At 43.5% G+C, this 25,806-nt stretch overlaps 1 protein-coding gene across 2 annotated transcripts in view; it reads right to left on the bottom strand.

Annotated features, from left to right (window-relative positions):
• Nucleotides 1–25,806, bottom strand: part of LOC117497540 (sodium bicarbonate cotransporter 3-like) — a 68,913-nt gene that overhangs the window by 26,768 nt on the left and 16,339 nt on the right. For both annotated transcript variants that reach the window (XM_034149507.1, XM_034149506.1), the window contains exons 2-13: nucleotides 24,922–25,003; nucleotides 23,768–23,908; nucleotides 23,081–23,219; nucleotides 19,717–19,877; nucleotides 18,625–18,813; nucleotides 13,707–13,819; nucleotides 10,547–10,704; nucleotides 8,514–8,601; nucleotides 5,045–5,191; nucleotides 3,169–3,272; nucleotides 1,675–1,849; nucleotides 34–167 (exon numbers count right to left, since the gene is read on the bottom strand). In XM_034149507.1, coding sequence (XP_034005398.1) covers nucleotides 34–167; nucleotides 1,675–1,849; nucleotides 3,169–3,272; nucleotides 5,045–5,191; nucleotides 8,514–8,601; nucleotides 10,547–10,704; nucleotides 13,707–13,819; nucleotides 18,625–18,813; nucleotides 19,717–19,877; nucleotides 23,081–23,219; nucleotides 23,768–23,908; nucleotides 24,922–25,003 — 1,631 coding nt within the window. The remainder of the gene's footprint in view (nucleotides 1–33; nucleotides 168–1,674; nucleotides 1,850–3,168; nucleotides 3,273–5,044; nucleotides 5,192–8,513; nucleotides 8,602–10,546; nucleotides 10,705–13,706; nucleotides 13,820–18,624; nucleotides 18,814–19,716; nucleotides 19,878–23,080; nucleotides 23,220–23,767; nucleotides 23,909–24,921; nucleotides 25,004–25,806) is intronic.

The following is a 25,806-nucleotide window of genomic DNA, read 5'->3' as shown; positions in this document are numbered from 1 at the left end:
GTGCAGGTGTATGTACAGGTGTTCCCTCCTCACCTGCAGAAAGTGAAGAGGATCTTCTCAAAGACCAGAACTGGGCCGGTGCTGCCCAGGATGGTGAGCGGCTGCCCGGCGAACAGAGAGTACGCCACGCCGGTCATCGAGGCGCCGAACAGAGACTCTATGGCACTCTACCAGAGACAGAGAGAGAGACTAATGTTGGACTGCTCCATTAAAACACTTCATCCTCCATAACATGTCTTCTTTCACACGAGTGGAAAGGAAACAACTCAATCCACATCCAGGAGTTTATCTCACCAACTGTGTCAGTTTGTGTCTGCAGATTTCTCCTAAATTCACCAACAGTTAGCATGACATAACGCCTCATTTGCATATGTAAACATGACATGTCAGAAAACTTGTAATATAAAAAAGAACTGTGTTAATGTCAGTAATGAAGTGGGAGAGTTTCACGGTGATATCTGTTAGTTACAGTTTTTACTCGGGTTGCCCTTCGATTTCTCTAGGCGAGTGGACTACACATCGAACGTTTACGATTATTAATGTTATTTATTTAGTTTGGCTTCAAAAAATGGTTTCCGTTTTAAGACTGAGCGCTCCGAGTAACATCACAGTACCTTGAGCGTTATTTAAAATATAGTATTAAACTGCTATAAAGAGCCTTTCAGATATAAATGAACCTACCTTGGTTGCTGATTGGCTAATGGTTACCAAGCCAACAAACGTTATGACATCATAAAGTGGCCAAAATCTGATCAGCTCATTTTCAGACAGGTTTTTATAAAAATGGATCAAAAAGAGAGAGAATCTTTGTTCCTGAAACTTTCAGAGTCTCTTTCCACAGAGGGGACACATGTTGATGAAGAAGAGACATGAAGAAGAGGGGACACATGTTGATGAAGAAGAGACATGAAGAAGAGGGGACACATGTTGATGTAGAAGAGACATGAAGAAGAGGGGACACATGTTGATGAAGAAGAGACATGAAGAAGAGGGGACACATGTTGATGAAGAAGAGACATGAAGAAGAGGGGACACATGTTGATGAAGAAGAGACATGAAGAAGAGGGGACACATGTTGATGAAGAAGAGACATGAAGAAGAGGGGACACATGTTGATGTAGAAGAGACATGAAGAAGAGGGGACACATGTTGATGTAGAAGAGACATGAAGAAGAGGGGACACATGTTGATGTAGAAGAGACATGAAGAAGAGGGGACACATGTTGATGTAGAAGAGACATGAAGAAGAGGGGACACATGTTGATGAAGAAGAGACATGAAGAAGAGGGGACACATGTTGATGAAGAAGAGACATGAAGAAGAGGGGACACATGTTGATGAAGAAGAGACATGAAGAAGAGGGGACACATGTTGATGAAGAAGAGACATGAAGAAGAGGGGACACATGTTGATGTAGAAGAGACATGAAGAAGAGGGGACACATGTTGATGTAGAAGAGACATGAAGAAGAGGGGACACATGTTGATGTAGAAGAGACATGAAGAAGAGGGGACACATGTTGATGTAGAAGAGACATGAAGAAGAGGGGACACATGTTGATGAAGAAGAGACATGAAGAAGAGGGGACACATGTTGATGTAGAAGAGACATGAAGAAGAGGGGACACATGTTGATGAAGAAGAGACATGAAGAAGAGGGGACACATGTTCTTACGATGTCCCCCTTGGTGGCCTCCCCCAGCAGCCCCCCGAAGGCGATGACGGGCGACATGCAGGCGCAGTAGAGGAAGAGGACGGAGGCGACGCACTGCAGGCTGACGGCGTCCCGCACGTCGCTCCACAGGAACGGGATCTTCCTGCGGACGTCGTTCACCAAACCCCCGAAGACCCTGCAGACGAGGAGAGGAAGGCTTTAAAAAAAACCTCTGTTACTGTGGGATAACTGAAGTGTAAAAAGGCTAATAGCAGAGGAACTAAGGACCCTAAAAGTTGAGGTACCCCTACTCGAGGTAGAACAAACCACTACCATGTTTTTTCATTGTTATAAAAATATAAAAAAGAGGAGGGGGAGCTAATGCCTGCTCAGAACTCTCCCAGCAGAAACTCAGCTAAATGCTGCCGTGACTAAACTCCATATCATGTTCCAAACCACATGAAGGATTCTCTCTGAAACAGTATGGAGCTCAAACTCTTTCTCTCTCTCAGGTTTACCACAAGGTGACTTCCTTTTGATTTCCTGCTTCTTCACACATGCTCTCTCCAGTACAGGTTAGCTCTGAGTGTTAGCATGCTAATGTAAACACAGACCATATTACTTCCAGAACACGTCTCATTGTTTCTGACAGCAACGTTTCTGATTGGCCCGTGGGTTTAAAGCCCGCCCACATTTCAGATATTACGTCATATCAGACGCAAATCTGGATCAGCTCCGTTGTTCCCCCGTTTTTAGAGATGTGGGTACGGAGGAAAAGAGAGAGGGTTTTATTTTCTGACACTTTGAGAGTTCCCCGACACACGGGGGACACACGGGGGACACACGGGGGACACACGGGGGACACACCGGGGACACACCGGGGACACATAGATGTATAAAAGACATCAAAAAGTGCATTTTGCATGATAGGAGACCTTAACATGTCTAGTATATGAAACAGATGGTTGTATACAAATATTTTACTGCAAAATAAAAAATGTTGCTTAAAGGTAGGGTAGGTAAGTTTGAGAAACCGGCTCGAGATACACTTGTTGTTATATTCCATGGAATGCTCTTAACATCCCGATAGCAATGAATATCTGAAGTGCTTTGACAAAAAATCCATAAAAAATATCATCTGTGGAAGCTGTAGTACTGTAAAAAGCACGACCAATCATCTGAGCCGGCCCGGCTAAAATGACTGGATGGCCTACCTGCCTGTCAGCCTTCCATCGGGGCACAAACTTATCTCGTGCCCTCATTGGTCATGTGCGCGTTCGTGTGTGTTGGAGGAGGGGCTCTGTGAGGAAGTGGCAGATTTTTTCCGGCTGTGTATTTTCAAATTCTAGCGATCTCAAGCTGGTTTCTCAAACTTACCTACCCCACCTTTAATATTTGGAACTTTCCCATAACAGAAAATAGTGAAGGAGGCCGTGTTGGCTTTATCCCATGTATCTCTGGAAATAGTGAAGAGTACAGAGGCTATCGACATGTTAAAAGGTATTAGTTGCACACCGGCCCGTCCTCTGCAGCTCTGGCCCCGCCTGATGCTCCGACTCCTTGATGATGTCACAGCTGTGGGCGGAGCCATTCTGCGCCGACGGCAATTTCCTCTTCTCCTGCAGGGAGAGATTTCAAGTTGATATTGAATATGCTCAGCTTTCTGTCATTTACAAGAAGAAACCATTTGATGCATCACTGAGAGTATTCTAATGTTCTGGTCTGATGTTTTATTTTATATGGAGCTAAATCTGTGCCAAAAGTTTGGAAAATGCAATGATGAATTCAAACTAAAAACAAGTATTTGAAACATTTTTTCAGGTTAAACATTAAAAAAAAAAAATCCGTTTAGCAATTTCTTTGATTAAATCATATTTGTTCACATTTCACTTCTAGTTATATGTTGATACTTAGAGTCATGCTTTTTTTCATATGCAGATTTTATGCTTTCAGATTCATATTTTTCTCGCTTTTAGACTTTTGGCCGTGATGTTGCGCGGAGGGCGGGGCTTAGCGGAGAGGGGCTTGGAATCATGAGTGACAGGCCTTCCGTAGTCATGCCTTCAGGAATTGCAGGTATCCATGGAAGATTTCTACACTCCCGTGATTGGCAGTAAATTAGACACTGATGGGAGACACAGGGCGGCTGTGGCGCAGTGGGCTAGTGCATTGGTGTTGGGATCAGGGGGACACCGGTTCAAACCCCACTGCAGTCAGCATGTCATTGTGTCCCTGAGACACTTCACCCCAAAGTGCTCCTGTGGGGATTGACCACAGTATTGAGTATGTAAGTCGCTTTGGATAAAAGCGTCTAACAAGTGACATGTCATGTAAAAAATGTAATGATGGCATGGACAGGGTTTATTTATAGAGCTGTATTTGATCGTACTTGGAACCATCACGGTATATAAGAGCAAATAAATGCCATAATTAGTTTCCAGCTTTGGCAAATATCCCACCGGGAAAAAGTTTCTTCCCTCTATGTCTTTATCCGTTAAAGAACTACCCATGATTTTTGATAACTTAAGAAATGTTAATATCAATTAAGGCCTTACTTGTTCGAGTAATGAATGTCAGATCAAGTCTGATTGTACTTGCATCACAGCAGCTCCATTTGCAACATCAAACAAGGACAGATATTAAAACACAGTTCAAGGGAAACGGATATTTGAGATAACATTACGATCACTGAAGAGAGACATGTTCAAGACCCTCTAACATACATTAGATCTGGGATTGAACTCTGTATTTAACGTGAGGATTGACCGGTGCACACGGGAGAGCTTCAGTCTGACTTTGTGGGACCCTGTATCTCCGATTCGACACCAATGGTACCAATGAATATTCTCTGTTCAGAACATGGTGGGGTTTAGAGATGAGTTTGAATTGAATGCGGTCTCACCGGTTTATTCCCATTTTGCCCCTTCCCATGCAGCCCCCTGTCCCATGCAGCCCCCTGTCCCATGCAGCCCCCTGTCCCATGCAGCCCCCTGTCCCATGCAGCCCCCTGTCCCATGCAGCCCCCTGTCCCATGCAGCCCCCTGTCCCATGCAGCCCCCTTCCCATGCAGCCCTCTGTCCCATGCAGCCCCCTTCCCATGCAGCCCCCTGTCCCATGCAGCCCCCTGTCCCATGCAGCCCCCTGTCCCATGCAGCCCCCTGTCCCATGCAGCCCCAACAACAGCCTCTGATTCGTCAACAGACTTCATGCAATGCTTCATGGGATGCATCATTAGATCTATAAACTCTAATCCTAACCCTAAGACCCACGACCAAGCAGACAAGTATAATTTCTTATGTGGCCTAATGTAAAAAAGGGGTGAAATGGGAAAGGGGCAAAGTGGCAATGGGGCGAATTGGGAAGGGGTGAAATGGGAAGACACCGGTCTCACCTGGGAGGGGACGCTCTTCGGGGGTTCGATGCGGATGCTGGGGTCCCATTCCCCCGGCGGGAGAACGGTCACCTGATCCAGGAACTCATCGATCCCCGACAGCAGGTCCGTCCGGTCCTTCGCCTTGTAGGCAACGTCGTGGAAGATCTAGCAGAGACACAGAGAGACGTGAACGGGTGCTACATCCTGCATGTGGTGGAAATCACACACTTGATTATTCTTATTCTTTATTAGGATCCTGTTGGGAAAACACTGAGCGTCCTCTTCCAACATGAGAGTAACATGCTAACAAAGGTATCCCAACTGTAGCTGTGAACATGACAGGATGTATGATTACCTAGAAGAGCATCAGGACTGTTTGAGGCATATGATAGCTATGTGATTAACATGATGATTCAGCCTCTATGGAGAGAGACATATGACAAGCATGCTCATTTCTGACGTGGAGCTAATCTGAAGTAAACATTGAATACTGCTTTCTATTCCTCCATCTTGTGACTGTGTAACTCCCTCTCTTGGATATCAGCATGTGAAGGACACTGTTCAGGAACTAGTTGATGCTCTGTATGTGATGACTACTTCCATTCTGGAGAGGATCACAAATACATGGATCCTGAGATTGAAGATCAAGACGGGGACGAGATCCCCATTAGCACTAGCATGATCATTGGCTATTCTTCCCGGGGTCCTCACACACACAACACATACATAAAACAAAACAAAACAGCTCATACAAGTTTAAACCAAAGTTGTGTTATTTAATAAAAAGCTATAGCATTTAACAGAATCTATTTCCAGCTGGAAGGCCAGATAACCTGCACCACTGATGTAGCTCAAAGATCTGAGTCTGTTTCAACAGAAAAACAAACACTTCATCTGGAAAGACACAGAAGGGGGGGGGGTCTCAGCTAGAATTTACATTAGGGGCCATTGAAATATTGGAGGATCGAGGAGAGCCTGGTTTAAGCGGCAGCTGACTGCCCAACGCCCAATACACACACACACACACACACACACACACACACACACACACACACACACACACACACACACACACACACACACACACACACACACACACACACACACACACACACACACACACACACACACACACACACACACACACACACACACACACACACACACACACACACACCACACACACACACACACACACACACACACACACACACACACACACACACACACACACCACACACACACACACACACACACACACACACACACACACACACACACACACACACACACACACACACACACACACACACACACACACACACACACACACACACACACACACACACACACACGAAGTAAAAACAATAAGTGTGTCTTGATATTGAGTAAGAGGTTTCTAACGCTGTGAGAATGGGTCTGCAGAGAGCATTTCTCCACCATCCCAACTCGTCTATTACCAACCAGGGAGCTCTATGCAAGTCAATGGGACTCCCTGTTAGTTAGCCAAGGGACCCTGGTGTGTGAGGGGCTCCAAGGATTGGTCCATTTGGGCCAATCCGGTCATTTGTTGTTGATCCTGGTGTTCACACGTCACTGAACCCAGAAAGGAAACAATGGAACATGAGAAATGTCCAACGAGGCGTTCTGGGGCAGCATAGACAGGTCTGCTCTGTGTTAGAGTTTTACTCTCTACAGGGTGCACTTTGAGGGTTTGGACTCTGCAGACCGTTCACATGCAGAAGCTTCAGAACACAAGGGGACGGGTAAGAACCAGAAGAGCATGACATGGGACCTTTAAGATTTTTGCCAACTGTGAAGCGAGAGAAAAGCTTTGTGCCGTTTGTTCAAGTGTTATCTGCCAAATGATGTTGGTGGTTTTAAAGAAAAATAAGAAGCCAATCAGAGAAGGTGTTTTGCTTTACAGGGTTGTCAAGTGCTTTTATTTGTTTATAATATTGTAATGAGTGTATTATTTTTAACAAGATGCATTGAGTGATTGATGTACATTTTATCCGTTGATCTAATTTGACTCAATTCCATGTGAGCTGTGACAGCAATGGAATGATCTGTTTGCAGTACATTATACTGTAAAAACGTGCATTACCTGAATAAACATGTAGACATGTAGAAAAAAGGAAATGTTGGCCAGACGGGCGAAACTTGCAAACATGGTGATTTCAAACCTAAGATCAATATGATGATCGCCTGAAAATGGTCAACCCTTCTGTCTGAGAACATTTAGGAGCTAGGCGTGAATTTAAAGTGTTAGAAAATAAAGTGACATTATATATAATTAATATATAAAGCATGTCATTTACATTGCACCCACTCAGGTGGAACCTTTTTCGTACAGATATAGGATCTACTTTTTGTCCTTGCATTATCGAGATTAAGAACAACCCCTTATTTAAACTTCCTAGACAATTTAAGGCTAAGCTTTGTTCAAATGTTCTTAGATTGTTTTAATTTAATGACCCTGTATTCTTCTTTGTTATATTTGATTGCGTGTGCATTTATTTCCGTCTGTTTTCAGAAGTCTTAAATGAAAATCCATTCTATCCATACTGAGCCGAGAGCAGGAGATCGGGGGCGGGGCTTAATGTCAGGAGGAGGGGCTTAAGGGAAGCTTTTTTTTTTTTACTATATTTCTGTTTCTTTACTTTGTTTGAATTTGTATATATTGGTTTGCTTTATGTTGTAACTGAGCACTTTACTACCCTTTGTCCTGGATCTAAAGGAGACTCAGGCTGATTCAGTGATCTCAAATGTACTTCTATCAGAGTCTATCTTTCCTGATTTGACTTGTTTTAATTCCCTTTAATAATGTTTTACTTATCCAAAAGCCATTTGATGATTGTTACGGCCGCCGCCTCCTCTCTGCCCATTAGCCTGTCTCTAAGTGTTTGCAGCTGTGTGTTATATGTATATGAGCTGTGCCGTTGCCCTGACGCCATTGGATGCCGGCTTCCTGTCCCTCCCCCGGTAGGCGTGACCGAAGATCTGGATTGGAGCACGCCGGGCCCGACTCTCCAATCCCCGCACACACCTTCCGGGGACAGATACAAGACTGTGTGCACCTCAGTTAGTCGAGAGAGGTCTGCATCTGTGGCAGACGTCTCTCGGTACTCGCTCAGTACATTCTGTGATAGCCCGTTAGCAGCGGTTAGCAAGTTGTTTGTCTTATTTAAAGAGTCTCCCTAAGTTCCTTTTGTTTACTTATTTATACCGGTGCCTTTGTGACCTTTTGTTTTGATTGTGGTTTGTTGCCAACTTTATTGTGTGCATTCATTAAATAACTTCCAATTTACCAATTTCAACTGGTTATATGTTACCTTCCACTTTCCACGAGCCGGGAAAATACTTTTACCGAGAAACGCAATGCCGAAGTAGGAAGGTGTGACAGGAAATTGCTGTATATTCAGACGGGTTACAGGTGCTTTATATTAGTATTTAAAGTATAAAATGATACTATAAAACATCTCACCTCGTCTGTCATCAGCGTGGCGATGGAGCGCCCGATCTCGTGGTACTGCGGACCTTTTCCAAACGGGCCGAGCAGCAGGAAGAGGAACCTGCGGGGACAAGAAGTCACTTGAGCAAAGCATAGCTGTTTGATTATGGAGAAAATCAAATATCTCAACAGTTCTGAACTAAAATCTCGATATTAAAATGCTACGATATTGCAGAGTTCATTGCTTTCAGAAAGTATTTACAGAATGAGATTGTTGATAAATAATCAGCATTAATGTGGATAGAGTGGTGCGGAAACAAGTCTTAAACCCTGACATGAATTTTTAAGCTTTTTACTTCAGAAATCCTGAAGTGGTGTTAATTAATATGTGGAGATTATCCCGCTGAACTAAACGTTTGTTTGACACAGAGTTTATTTTCTGACATAATCCAAAGCACATGGAGAAATCCCTTTGGACCAGGGAGATGCTGCCTTCAGGGTCCAACACAGAAATAACACATCACTGCACCACTCCATAAAGGAAAGATATACATATTTTAGTTTTCTTGTGTTTTATCCAAAGTGGAGAATCACCGCCTGCAGGACTCGGACCGTCCTGTAGGGGGCAGCGTCGAGCTCCAGCTGGTTTACTCTACTCTGAACGACGCCTCTTCATGTGAGTCTAACGGAAGTTATTAAAGTGACTCTTTAACCTGTGGATCTAAGAGATATTGACATTATGTTGATTTGTATTCCGTCTGCACAAACCAAATCCGAGGATGGGGACCTTATACTTTGGGTCTTTTCTTGTGAACGAGATTCAGCATTAACGTCCACTTGTGGCGCATTTCCACTGCAGGGCCTCGTACGGCTTAGTACAGTATAGTTAGGCCTTGGTAGGCCAGGCTCACTTTATGCTGCGTTTCCATTACAGTTTAGTAGCTGGGGCAGTAACTATAGTAACGCAGTGTAGGCGGAGCCGTGACGTCATCTTCAATGCGAACCACAAAACCAACATCAGCCGTTAGCTGTTAGCACTCAGAGCTCACAGCTCCTCATATATGTTCAGAAACTAGACAAAAGTTAAACAAGTACAAACCACAGACTGCCTGTGTCATGGAGAATACAGTCGCTGCTTTATTTATGTCTGTAGGCCGTTGTTGTGAGTGTGGACGGTCGGAGCATATACTGCGTTAGCTTAGCCAATCTCCATTCAGAAAACAAGCATTTTAAAAGGTTTTTCCCCTGCCGTCTGTCTGCAGACTTGACAAAGCATTAATTCATGGTTTTTACTAACCGGTATCAGTATGTTGTTACTTCGGCATCATTTAGAAACCTGTATTACAATTAAATCACGGTCAAATATGTTCATTTTGTTGTAGCCACTCACGTCACTAGTTTAGCATATTCAGCCCGGTAGTTGACCCGGTAAGAACCTCGATTTTGGAGAGCCAGAAAACTGTGAAAAGGTACGCGCTAGCCTGGTGGAAACGCAACCAAAAACGGGCCGGGCACGGCACGGCACGCTTAAACCGCGCTGTAGTGGAAATGCGCCATTGCACTCACCTTTTTATAATAAATTAAAGCAGGGGTGTCCAAACCTTTTTCACCGAGGGCCACATGCAGAAAGACATTCAAAGGGCTGGGCCACTCACTAGAGGTGAGTTATACTGCCTCATAAGTTCAGTTATACGTTAGCAAAATCAATCAAAAGTAGGTAAATTATTCTTGATACTTGAATGTGCTTTAAGAAAAATAAACAGCTCACAGCTCTCCAGAGGGTTTCATTTAATTTGTTGGCAGCTCATCCACTGGAGCCCCAGATTGATTATCATTAGAGGAAATATGAAGGGTATATTTCAAGCTTGTTATGTAAATAAGTAATTGGGCTTTTTTCTTATCGACATATATTTAATAAGTACAACACAAGACAAGCTCAAGTTTCAGCTGTGGGCCGTATTCCATTATACTTTTAGAATTTGCTGAGGGCCAATTCAAAATGCCTTAGTTCAGACAACCATGAATTAGAGTGTGTGTGTGTGTGTGTGTGTGTGTGTATATCTGACCTGGTGGGCACCGGCACCTCCGTGAGGCCGCTGAGCAGCATGGCGGGGGCGAGCCGGATGAAGGCGATGATGGGTCTCTGCAGGAAGTCCACCTCCCCCACCAGCACGTTGGAGGCCTCTGCACCGGGGGGGATCTTCTTCATGAAGTTCATGTCCACCTGAAACACACGTCGCTGTTAAACTCCTTCTCGCTTGATCTTCCTCAGCCACGGCGATGTAATGGTTAACAGTGGTGTGGTTTTTTTGAGAATGAACAACCTCCAAATCGAGAATCGAGTATTCAACTAAGCTGTGTAATAAATGGAGATGTTCCTCTGGTGTGTGTTATGGGATGATGTGCAGCGACTTGGTCGTTATGAAGAACACCCGACAGGCAGATCAGGAGCCCGACGCGAAGCCGCCTGCCGGGTGTTCTTCATAACGACCAAGTCGCTGCACATTATCCCGCTTATTACACGGCCACATTCTCAACAAAGTAACAATATGACTAGTCCCAATATTAATTGAAATGTTTTTATTGATTTAAAATGACATGCATCCGCTAAGAAAAATGGTTCGTTGTTACCGTTTGAACTACGTAGCAACGGCAGGAAGTGCTTCGATAGCTTTTTGATTACAGATTTGAAAACATCGTTGCTTGCTTTAAAAGTAGCACGATGCATGATGTCAGACCTTGGGAAGTATCTAGATATCCCTGCCCTAATGCCAAAGGAACTGCACACTGAATATGTGTCGCTGTTTGATGTCTATGTCTGGACCGTTGAGTAAAAAGGAGGGTTTCTGCCCGTTACTTCTCCGCTGCTTTCTTGTCCCTTGTCTTTTTCTTTTCTTCGCTGGGGACTCATCAGCCACTAACCACTCTTCCTGTGCTCTCCAAATATATTCAAATGAATATTAAAATCCTCCATGTTGCTCTCAGGCGGGAGACAACGGAAAACTAAAGACAAGCAAACGGTTTGAAAAGCAAACTTTATACAGTTCAATCGACCGGACTCCTTTGTGCAGATGTGAGCGTCCTTAACAACGGTCTGTGCTACTGGATTAACAACATGTCACGTGTTCTGAATTGACCAATCAGAATCGAGTATTCAACTAAGCCATGTGATAATGGACAATAATAAGGACATCTTGGTTCAACATTTGATTAAAATCATCCACAGATTGGAGTTTGATTCTTCACCACAAAACATATGTTAACACACACACACACACACACACACACACACACACACACACACACACACACACACACACACACACACACACACACACACACACACACACACACACACACACACACACACACACACACACACACACACACACACACACACACACACACACACACACACACACACACACCACACACACACACACACACACACCACACCACACACACACACACACACACACACACACACACACACACACACACACACACACACACACACACACACACACACACACACACACACACACACACACACACACACACACACACACACACACACACACACACACACACTTGGTGGACTTACGGCTGGCTTCCTGGCAGCACACACACACAGTCCTGCTGAGAGTCCTTCTGATTGGCTGCTTAATGCACCATTTGTTTAAATCATACTTTAATATACAAACATAATCCCGGTCCTTCATCAGCGACTTCTTCACCGTGCAGCTTTCACATCTCTGCACATACTGCAGCTGTAAACCTGCAATCTGTGTACTAACTGTAGGAGGTTTTAAAGGTAGTTTGTCATAATCTTATATTCTGTATATTTTAATATTTGGTGTCTTTATTGTACACATTTGTTTTGTTATTTATTTTTTATTCATCATTTGTAAATCCTTCTTACTTGGTTTATTTCTGCATCTTTACACAACACACTTGGTAATAATTTCAACCTTACTCCTTATTTATTTAACCTGTTGAGCACTGAGCCTGTTTTTCAGGTCTCAGGCTCGAAAATGACATTCCCAGAACAAATGACCATATCTTCCCTTCTAAAAGGGTTAAATTAATAATCTTTTTTCTCAAAGTAATGATAAACCTGTGAGTTGGATGTAGAAAAGTCAGAATCAATATAGATGTTTTTTATTTTAAAGAAAATTCAGATTTTACATAGTAAAAAACTGTAAATTATAGTGTCCGTCCAAAGATTATTTTTTACTTATAGTGAAAACTACCCTTGGATGATGGGTTAGTAGACTAAAAGCTTTAGGAATCCAAAGTAGAACATATAATAAGTACCCTGTATCAAGATTGATGCAAAACAAGTGACATTTGACCTTTTTAGAGAGATTTAGCAAAAAGAAACCACTTCTGGGGTCATTTGGGTGGATGTTCCATATCTCTGGAACCCATTGGTCAATTTTGATGGTTGACACCTCTTTCTGACCGTTAGAGCCAATAGAATCGAACGGGGATTCCCCCACACACACTCATTGTGAAGAGAAGAGGTGGGGGCTTCGCGCATGTAATTTTGCATCAGAGTGGACCTATCTCTAGCTTTGACATCTGGAAACGGAAAAGCAGTTTTAATGCTTATGGATTATCAGAAATAATTTCAAAGGGACACAGACACATTGGATTAACCTATGGATTAACTTCAGCAGCGTTTTTATCGTTTTAATGCCATTGAAGACCACTTTGGAGAGACTACAGAGCCAAGGTAAAAATGTTAGCATTTTTGGCTACCTAGCGTCACCTGTTTTGATGTCCGTTTTTGCTTGTAACGTCGCAAATACGTATATTTCAGTGATAATGTCGGTGTCCTTCGATTCTGTGTCACCTCACGATGTGAAACAATGTCATGGATGTAGAGAAGAGATAAATAATAAGGTTTTGTGAGTGATTTTCGGTGCAGTAAGGTGTTAGCATTTTTCGCTCGTTGCTAATTCAGAGGCTCAGTGTTAGCATTGTGGGTTTTCTTTTGAAAAAAAAAATAAAAAAGATCAGTTAGATGAGTTTCTTCCCGTTACATGGATATAAAACATTCATAGTTTATTAAATGAACATGCCCTCAGACACTGTTTCCTGCAAGATGTTGCGGCAGTGGCCCGGTACCGGGGTCTCTCGGGCTTAACAGGTTAATGGATTTCTAAAGAAGAATAAGAGTAAGAGGAGGAGGAGGAGGAGGAGGAAGAAGAGGAGTGTCACCCTGCTGAAGTCGGTGCTGTTCTCCCGGCTGTTTCCTCCGTTGAGGCGACTCTCTCTCTCGCTGTTCTTGCTGTCGAGGTTTCCTGGAGCCGAGTGAGGAGACGCCAGCAGGCCTGAGGAGGAGGAGGAGGAGGAAGAGGAGAGTTCATCACTCAGGACACGAAACACTTTTTAAATCCATCCTGAGAGTCATCAGGTGCCACACACACACACACACACACACACACACACACACACACACACACACACACACACACACACACACACACACACACACACACACACACACACACACACACACACACACACACACACACACACACACACACACACACACACACACACACACACACACACACACACACACACACACACACACACACACACACACACACACACACACACACACACACACACACACACACACCACACACACACACACACACACACACACACACACACACACACACACACACACACACACACACACACACACACACACACACACACACACACACACACACACACACACACACACACACACACAGAGTTCAAAGGAGAAGCTGATGATGAAGAGCAGAGACACTCATATCAGCAACTTAAAGAGGCCCTTTTCTTCTTCTGTGGTGGTCTATAGGTGTTAGTGCATGTTCATCAGGGGTCTCGTTTTAGTTCAGGGGCCACATTGGATCTCAAGTGCAACAACTCATTTGTTTTAGTGCAAAAAAAAGTACATTCTGAAAATGATGAATTCTCTTTTTGACCAACCGGACCTTTCTTAAGAATAATATGTGAAATGTCAACAATGCTCTGCCTCAGTTAATCATCATGTGCATCACAACGTACAGATCACACTGTATCTACAACAGGGGGGTCAAACTCAATTTCCTCTCGGGCCACATCAGCATTATGGTTGCACTCAAAGGGCCGGTTGTAACTTTAAAGGTCCCATGTCATGCTCTTCTGGTTCTTACCCGTCCCCTTGTGTTCTGAAGCTTCTGCATGTGAACGGTCTGCAGAGTCTCAAACCCTCAAAGTGCACCCTGTAGAGAGTAAAACTCTAACACAGAGCAGACCTGTCTCTGCTGCCCCAGAACGCCTCGTTGGGGATTTCTCATGTTCCATAGTTTACTTCCTGGGTTCTGTGACGTGTGAACACCAGGATCAACAACAAATGACCGGATTGGCCCAAATGGACCAATCAGTGGAGCACCTCACACACCAGGATCCCTTGGCTAACTAACAGGGAGTCCCCATTGACTTGCATAGAGCTCCCTGAACGCTGGTAATAGACGAGTTGGGATGGTGGAGAAATGCTCTCTGCAGACCCATTCTCACAGCGTTAGAAACCTCTTACTCAATATCAAGCCACACTTATTGTTTTTACTTCGGCTGTGAGTGTTTGTGTGTGCTCAGGATGAGTTTCGCTTGTTCTCGCTGTATCGCAGACCCGGAAACCTGTCCGCTCCTCGCAGCAACGAGCCTCGCAACGTCCCGACCAATCAGAGCACACTGGGCTCACAGGGAGGGGGGGGGGGGCAGGAGCTCCAACAAGCCGTGTAGGACAGAGAGTGAATACACATACTCTACAGAGATGCTGTATGAGAAACCAATCTATTCTAGTAGACCTCAACAATGGAACTATGATCAGTAGAAATTGCCATGACACGGGACCTTTAAGACTCTATAAAAATACATTTATAAATATTTAATATATATTGAATAATGTATTATATTACATTATTGCCTCTGCAATGGATTATTATGGGATAGGGTAATAACTTCATAATGAACTACGTCTGAAAGCAGAAGTCTGGGGCAAATCATTGCAAGTCTCTTCAGTGAGAATATCACAAAATGATTGAAAAGAAAAGCCAAATTCTGGACATGTAGTTTTTGTACGGTTACACGTGCTTCTGTAAATCGGCCTGTAACCGTATAATAAACATATTACATTCTTTACAAGCTCTTGAGGGGCCACCTGAAGTGAAGGGCCTCGAGTTCAACACCCCTGATCAGGGTCTCAACACATGCAGTCCCCCGTGGAACTGAACAATATAGTATTTCACTTAACGATCAAAACTACTTGCCGACATCTAGAGATTATTGTTCATTCATTTCCACATCAGGTCTGATCCGCCTGAACTCACCAAACAAACTGCAGTGGGCACCGTTCATATCCCGCCTTGTAAACAAACATTACATCAAGGTTGTGAAACTCTCAGATGATGTCAGCGTCACGTCACTTCCTTTTTCTCAGTGAGGACACAATGACTCTGATATGCCTGAGAAACTGACAGGAAACAGCTGCTCCTCTTCATCATCATCATCACCATCATCATCTTCCTCTGTGGGGGTGAGAGGAGGTGAGAGGAGGAGTAGGTGAGAGGAGGAGGAAGAGGAGCCGGAGTGAACGATGCTAAAGTGAGAAGATGCTGGTCCTCGGGACGCTTTCCTTTGTCAATAAATCAAGACCCAACATTTTGAACCAGTCAAATCTATTCAACAAAAAGTCGTGCTGTAATATATATATATATATATATATATATACGCTTTTCAGCATACAATATTAATGGAAGTGAAGTACAGTGCACATATCCCTCATATCCCTTCACAGAACTAAAGAACGCTTTAAAGGTTTAATGAGAGGAATCAAAGCTGAACTGACATAAAAAGGCAGACCTGCTGAAAACCCCAGCAGGGGGTCTGAGGGGATTCTATACCAACATATGAACTACGCATCCTGGTACACTCTGAGAAGAAAATAAATACATCTATTAATACCCGACATATTCATAATATTTTCTGCCATTGTTTGTTTTTCACGGTCCTTCAAAATAAAAGTTTGAAAAACTTTTATTTGTTCACTCACACATCCGCGACCCACTCGAAACGGATCCGCGACCCACTCGAAACGGATCCGCGACCCACTCGAAACGGGTCCGCGACCCCGCGACCCACTCGAAACGGGTCCGCGACCCACTCGAAACGGGCCCGCGACCCACTCGAAACGGGTCCGCGACCCACTCGAAACGGGTCAGCGACCCCGCAACCCACTCGAAACGGGCCCGCGACCCACTCGAAACGGGTCCGCGACCCACTCGAAACGGGTCCGCGACCCCGCGACCCACTCGAAACGGGCCCGCGACCCACTCTAAACGGGTCCGCGACCCACTCGAAAAGCCCACTTTTCAAATAGATTCTTTCAAATGAAGTTGAAAACATTTTCAAACAAATCTTAGTTGATAAAAAAAGCACAATAACTGATTTCCTTAACAAGCTTGAAATATGCCCTTCATATTTCATCTGCTTCTGTTTTAATGAGCTGCCAACTAAATGCAGGTTTATTCTTAAAGCATGTTCGAGCATCACTGACCCACATTTGACTGATGTTGCTAACTTATAACTTCACTTATGAGGCGATGCACCTCTAGTGAGCGGCCCAGCCCTTTGTATGTTTTTCTGTATGTGGCCCTCGGTGAAAACAGTTTGGACCCCCCTGGAGTCTCTACGACACGATGCACCAATCAGAGACCCCGCCTTCTGGTCACACCGTTACCTCGACCAATCAGCAAACCAAAAAACACTGAAGGAGTTCTTAGAAACAAAAAACCACGAGAGGCAGAGCAACTGGATTATGAAGAGAAGTAGAAAATATGTCAACATCTGATTCTACGTTTCATTGAACACGACCTGATAATTATATTCTGACATTTGTCCAGAATCGGTTAGAACACATCTCTATTACTCCCATTGTATGTGTATTGTTTGGTTTATGAATCAATAGGGAATGGGAACAGCGGTATAGAAACAGCAACGACGGCCGTCAATATATCTCAGAGTTTTCCCGGTCATCAGTCAGCTGTTTGCGTCCGAAAGGAATAAAGGGAAGCAGGAAATATAAACTCTCTTCCAAAGAGAAGCTCTGGGCAGAATGAATGACATCTGTCCGTATGAATTAAGAGAAGAACGATCACTGTGAATGCTGTCTGTCCTCTCTGCTGTTAGTTAGTCTCTACACCTGCCGGCAATTTAAACATATTATAAATATCTGGAGGCTAACGTCAGGACCTCAGAGTTACAGGTTTAATGACTATAGAGTCATCCGGACCGAGGTAAGACAGCTAATGCTATGCTAACTGAGAGCTAACAAAACGTTGGTTCATCATGCGTAACTAATCTCCCAGTATCTGTACGGATACTGAAATATGAACTGTTCAAAATCCTATTCCCAGTGTAGTGGTTCCTGTATTTCATCCAATCAATGATTCCTCTACTCAGTGGTTCCCAACCGGGGGTACGGGGACCCCTGGGGGAACTTGAAGAGTTTGCAGGGGGTACGTAGAAAGATTAGGGAGGGTATCAATTTTCATAAGCCTGGTGTCCCGCCCCCAGAACTATCAAAGCTTATGAAAGACCAGCTCAAAGGTGTCATTAAAAGCTCTAGTCTTAACAACAGATGTTGAAACTGCTAGAAGTGAGTCTTAATATTATTATTTTCACTGACAATGAGTATAAATGTCAAGTTTAAATGCATTTGTATTAAGGGTGAGTTATGCAAGTGATTTTCATCCAAGGAGCAGTTGGGTTGAAAATGATTACGAAGGGTTTAATACAGGAACAAATGTTGGCAAACCCTCACAGACGAGTGAGGGGGTTCTTATAGAATGGAGACCAGCTCAAGGGGTACACGAGACCAAGAAGGTAGGGAACCGCTGCTCTACATCAACGAAGCAGGACTCCTGACTGACTCCACGCCCCACTGTACGTCTTCAGACCTGCAGAGGAACAGAAGCCCTCACCGTTTCGCTCCAGCAGATGTACGTATCCTGCCATATTACCCGTTTCAAATCAACAGGTGAGGTTTCTAGTATCCTCCAAAGATGGACGACTTGGAACTTCTCCAATCAATGCTCACCGTTTCGCTCCAGCAGATGAGTGTCGGAGTGTTTCTTTCCGATGTCGGCGAAGGAGCGGACCAGCGGGATGCGGTTGCTCAGCTTCTTCTCGCTCTGATGGTGGTGGCGCCGCATCATGGTCTCCTTCACCTTCTCCCTGACCGCCTCCTCCAGCTGACCCGACGCCAGCATGCTGTCAATCACCCTGTCTGTAGAGAGGAGACGCGTTCAAATCTGCTTTAACACCAAGAGATACTCAGAGAGACTGGTCCAGATCTCTGGCCTTAGTCATCACTTAAAGAGGCCCTGCTTTCGGTGTCTGTGCTGTTCCCTCTCCTGTAGTGTTCTAGAGGTTTTAGTGCATGTCAATGGTCTGCAGACACTAAAATCCCTGTGTTTTGACTTGGAACTATTTTAAGAAAACTATAATAACACAAAAAAGAAATACAAAATATAGTAAAATGTATGCATATTTAACCTGAGTGTTTTATGAATGCAGGCGGCAGGGTTTGGGCTCTGGATGTCTGCAAATACAATTCTGAGAAAATATCAAATTCTGAGAAAATAACAAATTATGAGAAAATAACAAATTCTGAGAAAATATCAAATTCTGAGAAAATAACAAATTCTGAAAAAAGTGAAAATTAGAGTAAAAGAGTGACATTTTGAAAGAAAGTCCAAATCTGAGTAAAAAGTGAAATTTCGAGTAAAAAAACCAAACTGACAAAAAACCAAACTGACAAAAAATCAAACTGACAAAAAATCAAACTGACAAAAAAACAAACTGACAAAAAATGTAAAACACAGACAGAGAACTATTTTAAGAAAACTATAATAACATTAAAAAGTAATAAAATATATAGTCAAATGTATGCATATTTAACCCGAGTGTTTTATGAATGCAGGCGGCAGGGTTTGGGCTCTGGATGTCTGCAAATACAATTCTGAGAAAATATCAAATTCTGAAAAGAAAGTGACATTTCGAGTAAAAGTAAACATTTAAAAAAAAAGTCTAATTCTAAGAAAGAAAAATCAAATTCTGAAATAAAAAGTGAAATTTCGAGTAAATAAAACAAACTCTGAGAACTATGTGCAGGGTGTGTTTGAGAGACCTGCGATCTCCTCGATGCCGCTCGCCCTCATGTCCAGCAGCACGGTGCCGTGCAGGATGCAGGAGCGCAGCTCGAACAGGCTGTGGAGAGACAGCGTCGCCACGTAGGGTTTACTCCAGCGCTCGCCCCCGTCCTCCACGTCCTCCTCGAACTTCAGCCACCTGGAAACACCGCACAGATTTACCTTCACATGACATCTTTAAAGGTCCCCTATCATGCTGTTTTTAGGCATATACTATGGCTTTCAGATATATACAAATATATAAAAAAACATGTCTATGATGTCCTCATATCCCTCTATTCCAGCCCTGTTACTAAAGTGCTGATTCTGGGTCAGTAGATTGAAAATAGAGGAGGCGGAGCTAATGCCTGCTCAGAATTCTACCGGAGATAAAGTTAAATGCTGCCGTGATGAAACTCCATATCATGTTCCAAACCACATGAAGGATTCTCTCTGAAACAGTATGGAGCTCAAACTCTTTCTCTCTCTCAGGTTTACCACAAGGTGACTTCCTTTTGATTTCCTGCTTCTTCACACATGCTCTCTCCAGTACAGGTTAGCTCTGAGTGTTAGCATGCTAATGTAAACACAGACCATATTACTTCCAGAACACGTCTCGTTGTTTCTGACAGCAACCTTTCTGATAGGCCCGTGGGTTTAAAGCCCGCCCACATTTTAGTAATGTGGTCATGACGCAGCAAATCTGGATCAGCTCCGTTGTTCCCCCGTTTTTAGAGATGTGGGTACGGAGGAAAAGAGAGAGGGGTTTATTTCCTGACACACCGGGGACACATAGTGATGTAGAGAAGACATCACTTTGTGAGTCTCCTGACACACCGGGGACACATGGTGATGTAGAGAAGACATCACTTAGTGAGTCTCCTGACACACCGGGGACACATGGTGATGAAGAGAAGACATCACTTAGTGAGTCTCCTGACACACCGGGGACACATGGTGATGTAGAGAAGACATCAAAAAGTATATATATATATGTAACATATGTAACATTAAGCTGTCTTTGGCTCTTTTTCTGCTGTAACAACATACATTTCCCCTCTGTGGGACTAATACAGGTTTTCTGATTCTGAATCCAGATCAGATCACGCTGAAGGCTCTTTGAGCAGCTCTCACTGATCCTGCTGTTATGTTCCATGTTTGTTGTTTGTTGTTCATGTGTCTGTTGATGTTACACGCGGAGCTGCTGTGATGTTACACGCGGAGCTGCTGGGATGTTACACGCGGAGCTGCTGTGATGTTACACGCGGAGCTGCTGTGATGTTACACGCGGAGCTGCTGTGATGTTACACGCGGAGCTGCTGTGATGTTACACGCGCAGCTGCTGGGATGTTACACGCGGAGCTGCTGTGATGTTACACGCGGAGCTGCTGTGATGTTACACGCGGAGCTGCTGGGATGTTACACGCGGAGCTGCTGTGATGTTACACGCAGAGCTGCTGGGATGTTACACGCGGAGCTGCTGGGATGTTACACGCGGAGCGCTGGGAGTTACACGCGGAGCTGCTGGGATGTTACACGCGGAGCTGCTGGGATGTTACACGCGCAGCTGCTGGATGTTACACGCGCAGCTGCTGTGATGTTACACCGCGGAGCTGCTGGGATGTTACACGCGGAGCTGCTGGGATGTTACACGCGGAGCTGCTGGGATGTTCACACGCGGAGCTGCTGGGATGTTACACGCGGAGCTGCCGGGATGTTACACGCGGAGCTGCTGGGATGTTACACGCGGAGCTGCTGGGATGTTACACGCGCAGCTGCTGGGATGTTACACGCGGAGCTGCTGGGATGTTACACGCGCAGCTGCTGGGATGTTACACGCGGAGCTGCTGGGATGTTACACGCGGAGCTGCTGGGATGTTACACGCGGAGCTGCTGGGATGTTACACGCGGAGCTGCTGGGATGTTACACGCGGAGCTGCTGTGATGTTACACGCGGAGCTGCTGTGATGTTACACGCGGAGCTGCTGGGATGTTACACGCGGAGCTGCTGTGATGTTACACGCGGAGCTGCTGGGATGTTACACGCGGAGCTGCTGTGATGTTACACGCGGAGCTGCTGTGATGTTACACGCGGAGCTGCTGGGATGTTACACACGCAGCTGCTGTGATGTTACACACGGAGCTGCTGTGATGTTACACACGGAGCTGCTGTGATGTTACACACGGAGCTGCTGGGATGTTACACACGGAGCTGCTGTGATGTTACACACGGAGCTGCTGGGATGCAAGGAGCATTTCAGACTTGATCTGAAATGCTTTATCGTATCGTATGACGCAGCACAGGTGAAATGCAACTCTTAGTATTTATTTTCTTATCCAGGCTGAATATTCTTATTTCTCCCTCTGTAGTAAACTGACTGGGCTCTGCAGGGTTTAAGGACATTTATGTTTTATTACTGCACATATTTTATTCCATTCTATTTCTATGTAAATACTGCTATATTTTACTATATTTTACTATATTCTTTATTATTTTTTTATGTTTTTATAGTGTTCTTAAAATAGTTCTCTATCTGTGTTTTTAATTTTTGTTTTACTTTCACGACACCAAGTCAAATTCCTCGTACGTGTAAACCTACCTGGAGATAAACCTGATTCTGAAAAGAGGCGTTTTGGTGATTTTAGAGGAAATTACTACTTTTTTTGTCAGAATTGATTTTCTTACTCGAAATTTTTCTCCGATTTTGAGTTTTATAAGAATTTGAGTTTTTTAAGATTTCACTTTTTTCTCCGATTTTCACTTTTTGGTCATAATTAGATTTTTTTCTTATAATTAGTTTTTTGGTCAGAATTAGATTTTTTTCTTATAATTAGTTTTTTTGTCAGATTTAGATTTTTTTACTCAATATTTGACTTTTTTGTCAGAATCTTTTTTTTGTCCAAATTTTATTTTCTTACTCTAAATTTCGCTTATTACTCAGAATTACACTTTCTCAGAACTTAACTTTTTTTCTATTTCAATATAAATACTGCTATATTTTACTATATTTTTTAATGTTATTATAGTTTTCTTAATAATAGTTATCTATCATTTTTAAATCAATAAAATCCTTTTCAATTAACATTATCTAACATTGATTTATTTAGTATGTGGCTGTGTAATAAGCATGGGGATCCTGCTCATGAGAAAAAAACACCCAGCGTGGGTTTTCATTAATGACCGCCTCGCTGCACATTATCCCTCACTTACACATCAAAGCAAACTTTAATGTCTACTTGGCAATGAACCTGATTCCAATTCTGATTTCAATCATGAAATAAATCAGATATTATAGGAGTTAATCCATGACACTGCAGTGTACATGTGAATAAAGTCGTGTAAATGAAAGAGTGTGTCCTCGCCTGGCCGTCTCCTTCCACTCCTGGAAGTCTCCGTCTCTGAAGGTGATCTCGTCCAGTTCGGTGAACAGGTCGTGGGGAATGTGCTCCTCGTCTCCGTCCTCCGTCCCCAGGATGAACTGCACCCTCTGGGACGGCGTGTCTGCAGGAAATATGTGAAAAAAGTCTGAATAATGTCAGAAAATATACTATATTTCGTCAACTAAATGAGCGAGCAATGTCAGGAAATATGTGAAAATTGTGTCAAGGAAAGATGTGTCAAAATAGTCAGATAATACATTTAAATAACAATGAGCATGTCTAACTGCAGCCTCTGGGACGGCGTGTCTGCAGGAACATAATGTCACAGTATTTCAGAGGAAATATGTGAAAAGAGTTTTTATTTTAAATGTCAAATAGATGTGTGAACAATGTAAGAAAAAATATGTGGAAAATGTCTGAGAATATGTTAAGAAAAACAACCAAATAAATCCAGGAAAGAAGTCCAAAAATATGTGAATATTGTTGAATAAATATCAGAGAAAATAAGTTAAAAAACACTCAGTTGAGTTGAAGAAGTCAAGAGAAAGTCTGAAATAATATTAAAAAATAATAATAATTTAATTAAATACAAATCAGACAATAATATTTGTGTAAATAAATGCAGAGAAAATATGTGTGTGTGTGTGTTTGTTTAAATACTGGACGCACCGTTTGACGGCGACTCTCGCCCGTCCTCCCGGTCGGAGCGGCCCCTGCGTTTCCTGTGATGTCGGTGTCCTCGGTGACGGTGCCGCCGGCGAGTCTCTCGACCCAGAGGAACATGGACGCCCACGTACACGGCTCTGTGACCTGCAGGGGGAAGACAGAGGGGCGGGAATGAGTCCCAAACCCTGACATGACTCAGCATTTTCGCACTTCTGGTTAACTCATCTGGAGGTCAACGGTTTTCTGAATGTGTTTTTGGTTGTTATCCTGAAATGAAGTTTCACGCTTTGTTCTACGATATCAAATACTTCAGTAAATATCCCACTGGTGGATTTAAAAACAGAGGTTGCTAACAGTTCCTTTAGAGCCCAACATTAGCCGCCTTTAGCTTAGCGGTGGTGACGTGAAGTCATGTGACCGTGCTGTAGTTAGTTTATAGCCCAACATTAGCCTCCTTTAGCTTAGCGGTGGTGAAGTGAAGACATGTGACCGTGCTGTAGTTCCTCTATAGTCCAACATTAGCCGCCTTTAGCTTAGCGGTGGTGACGTGAAGTCATGTGACCGTGCTGTAGTTCCTTTATAGCCCAACATTAGCCACCTTTAGCTTAGCGGTGGTGACGTGAAGTCATGTGACCGTGCTGTAGTTAGTTTATAGCCCAACATTAGCCTCCTTTAGCTTAGCGGTGGTGACGTGAAGACATGTGACCGTGCTGTAGTTCCTCTATAGTCCAACATTAGCCGCCTTTAGCTTAGCGGTGGTGACGTGAAGTCATGTGACCGTGCTGTAGTTCCTTTATAGCCCAACATTAGCCACCTTTAGCTTAGCGGTGGAGACGTGAAGTCATGTGACCGTGCTGTAGTTCCTTTATAGCCCAACGTTTTAAATGTTTACTTCAGAAATCCTAAAGTGGTGTTAATATGTGGAGATTATCCTGCTGAACTAAACGTGTAAGAATCATAAACGTTTGTTTGAACCAGAGATTATTTTCGGACATAATCCAAAATCAGACGGAGAAATCCCATTGGACCAGGGAGATGCTGCCTTCAGGGTCCTACACAGAAATATGACATGCCTGCACCACTGTATTTAGTGTATCAGAGTGTGTGTGTGTGTGTGTGTGTGTGTGTGTGTGTGTGTGTGTGTGTGTGTGTCTCACTCTCCAGTTCTTCCTTCTCAAAGTTGGTGTAGAGGGTGGAGCTGGTATTCCCCTGGTCCAGCACCGCCTCCTCATCGTTTCCCTGCACACACACACAGACGGACACACGGAAAATTAAACTTGGAATAATTATTTTTGAACGAAAAAGCTGGACAGGCGTTTTCTAAACCTACATTCTTAAAAAGTAATGGCAGATTGTAAAAAAAAAAAAGCTAAATAAATCCAAGAAAGATGGGGAAATTGTCAAATAAATATAAGAAAAAATATGTGAAAAAAATCATTGAGATATTCAAGAAAGATCTGTTCAAAATGTCCAAAGATATGTGAAGAATAACTTGATGATAAGTGCTACAAACAAAAAGTGTGAGAATAAATATAAGACAAACGGTTTTACAAATCCCATCTGATAGTCAATGGTTTAGAAGCTTTCTGAAACCCGAGTAAGACGTGCAGCGGAGAAAATATAGAACATAAAACAAAGAAGGTATTGACTGCAGAAGGAAATGCCTCGGGGAGATAATGTGGTCGATAATGTGGTCGATACGCTCAGTTTGAAAAGAGGCTAAAAATAAAAAGTGTCCCAGAGGAATCTGATCAAATCTGGCTCTAAATCCTCACCAGCAGCGATTAACCTCAGTCCATTCAAATACACTGCCTTTGACTTCCTGAACATCAGCAGGAGAGGACTCTTTAAAGTAGAGACACTACATACTGATATACACCTGAACATCAGCAAGAGAGGACTCTTTAAAGTAGAGACACTACATACTGATATACACCTGAACATCAGCAGGAGAGGACTCTTTAAAGTAGAGACACTACATACTGATATACACCTGAACATCAGCAGGAGAGGACTCTTTAAAGTAGAGACACTACATACTG

The sequence above is a fragment of the Trematomus bernacchii genome, unplaced genomic scaffold (assembly GCF_902827165.1).
Source record: "Trematomus bernacchii unplaced genomic scaffold, fTreBer1.1, whole genome shotgun sequence".
NCBI lineage: Eukaryota > Metazoa > Chordata > Actinopteri > Perciformes > Nototheniidae > Trematomus > Trematomus bernacchii.
Note: the sequence above shows the minus strand (reverse complement) of the source record. Positions and strands in the feature narration are given on the sequence as shown.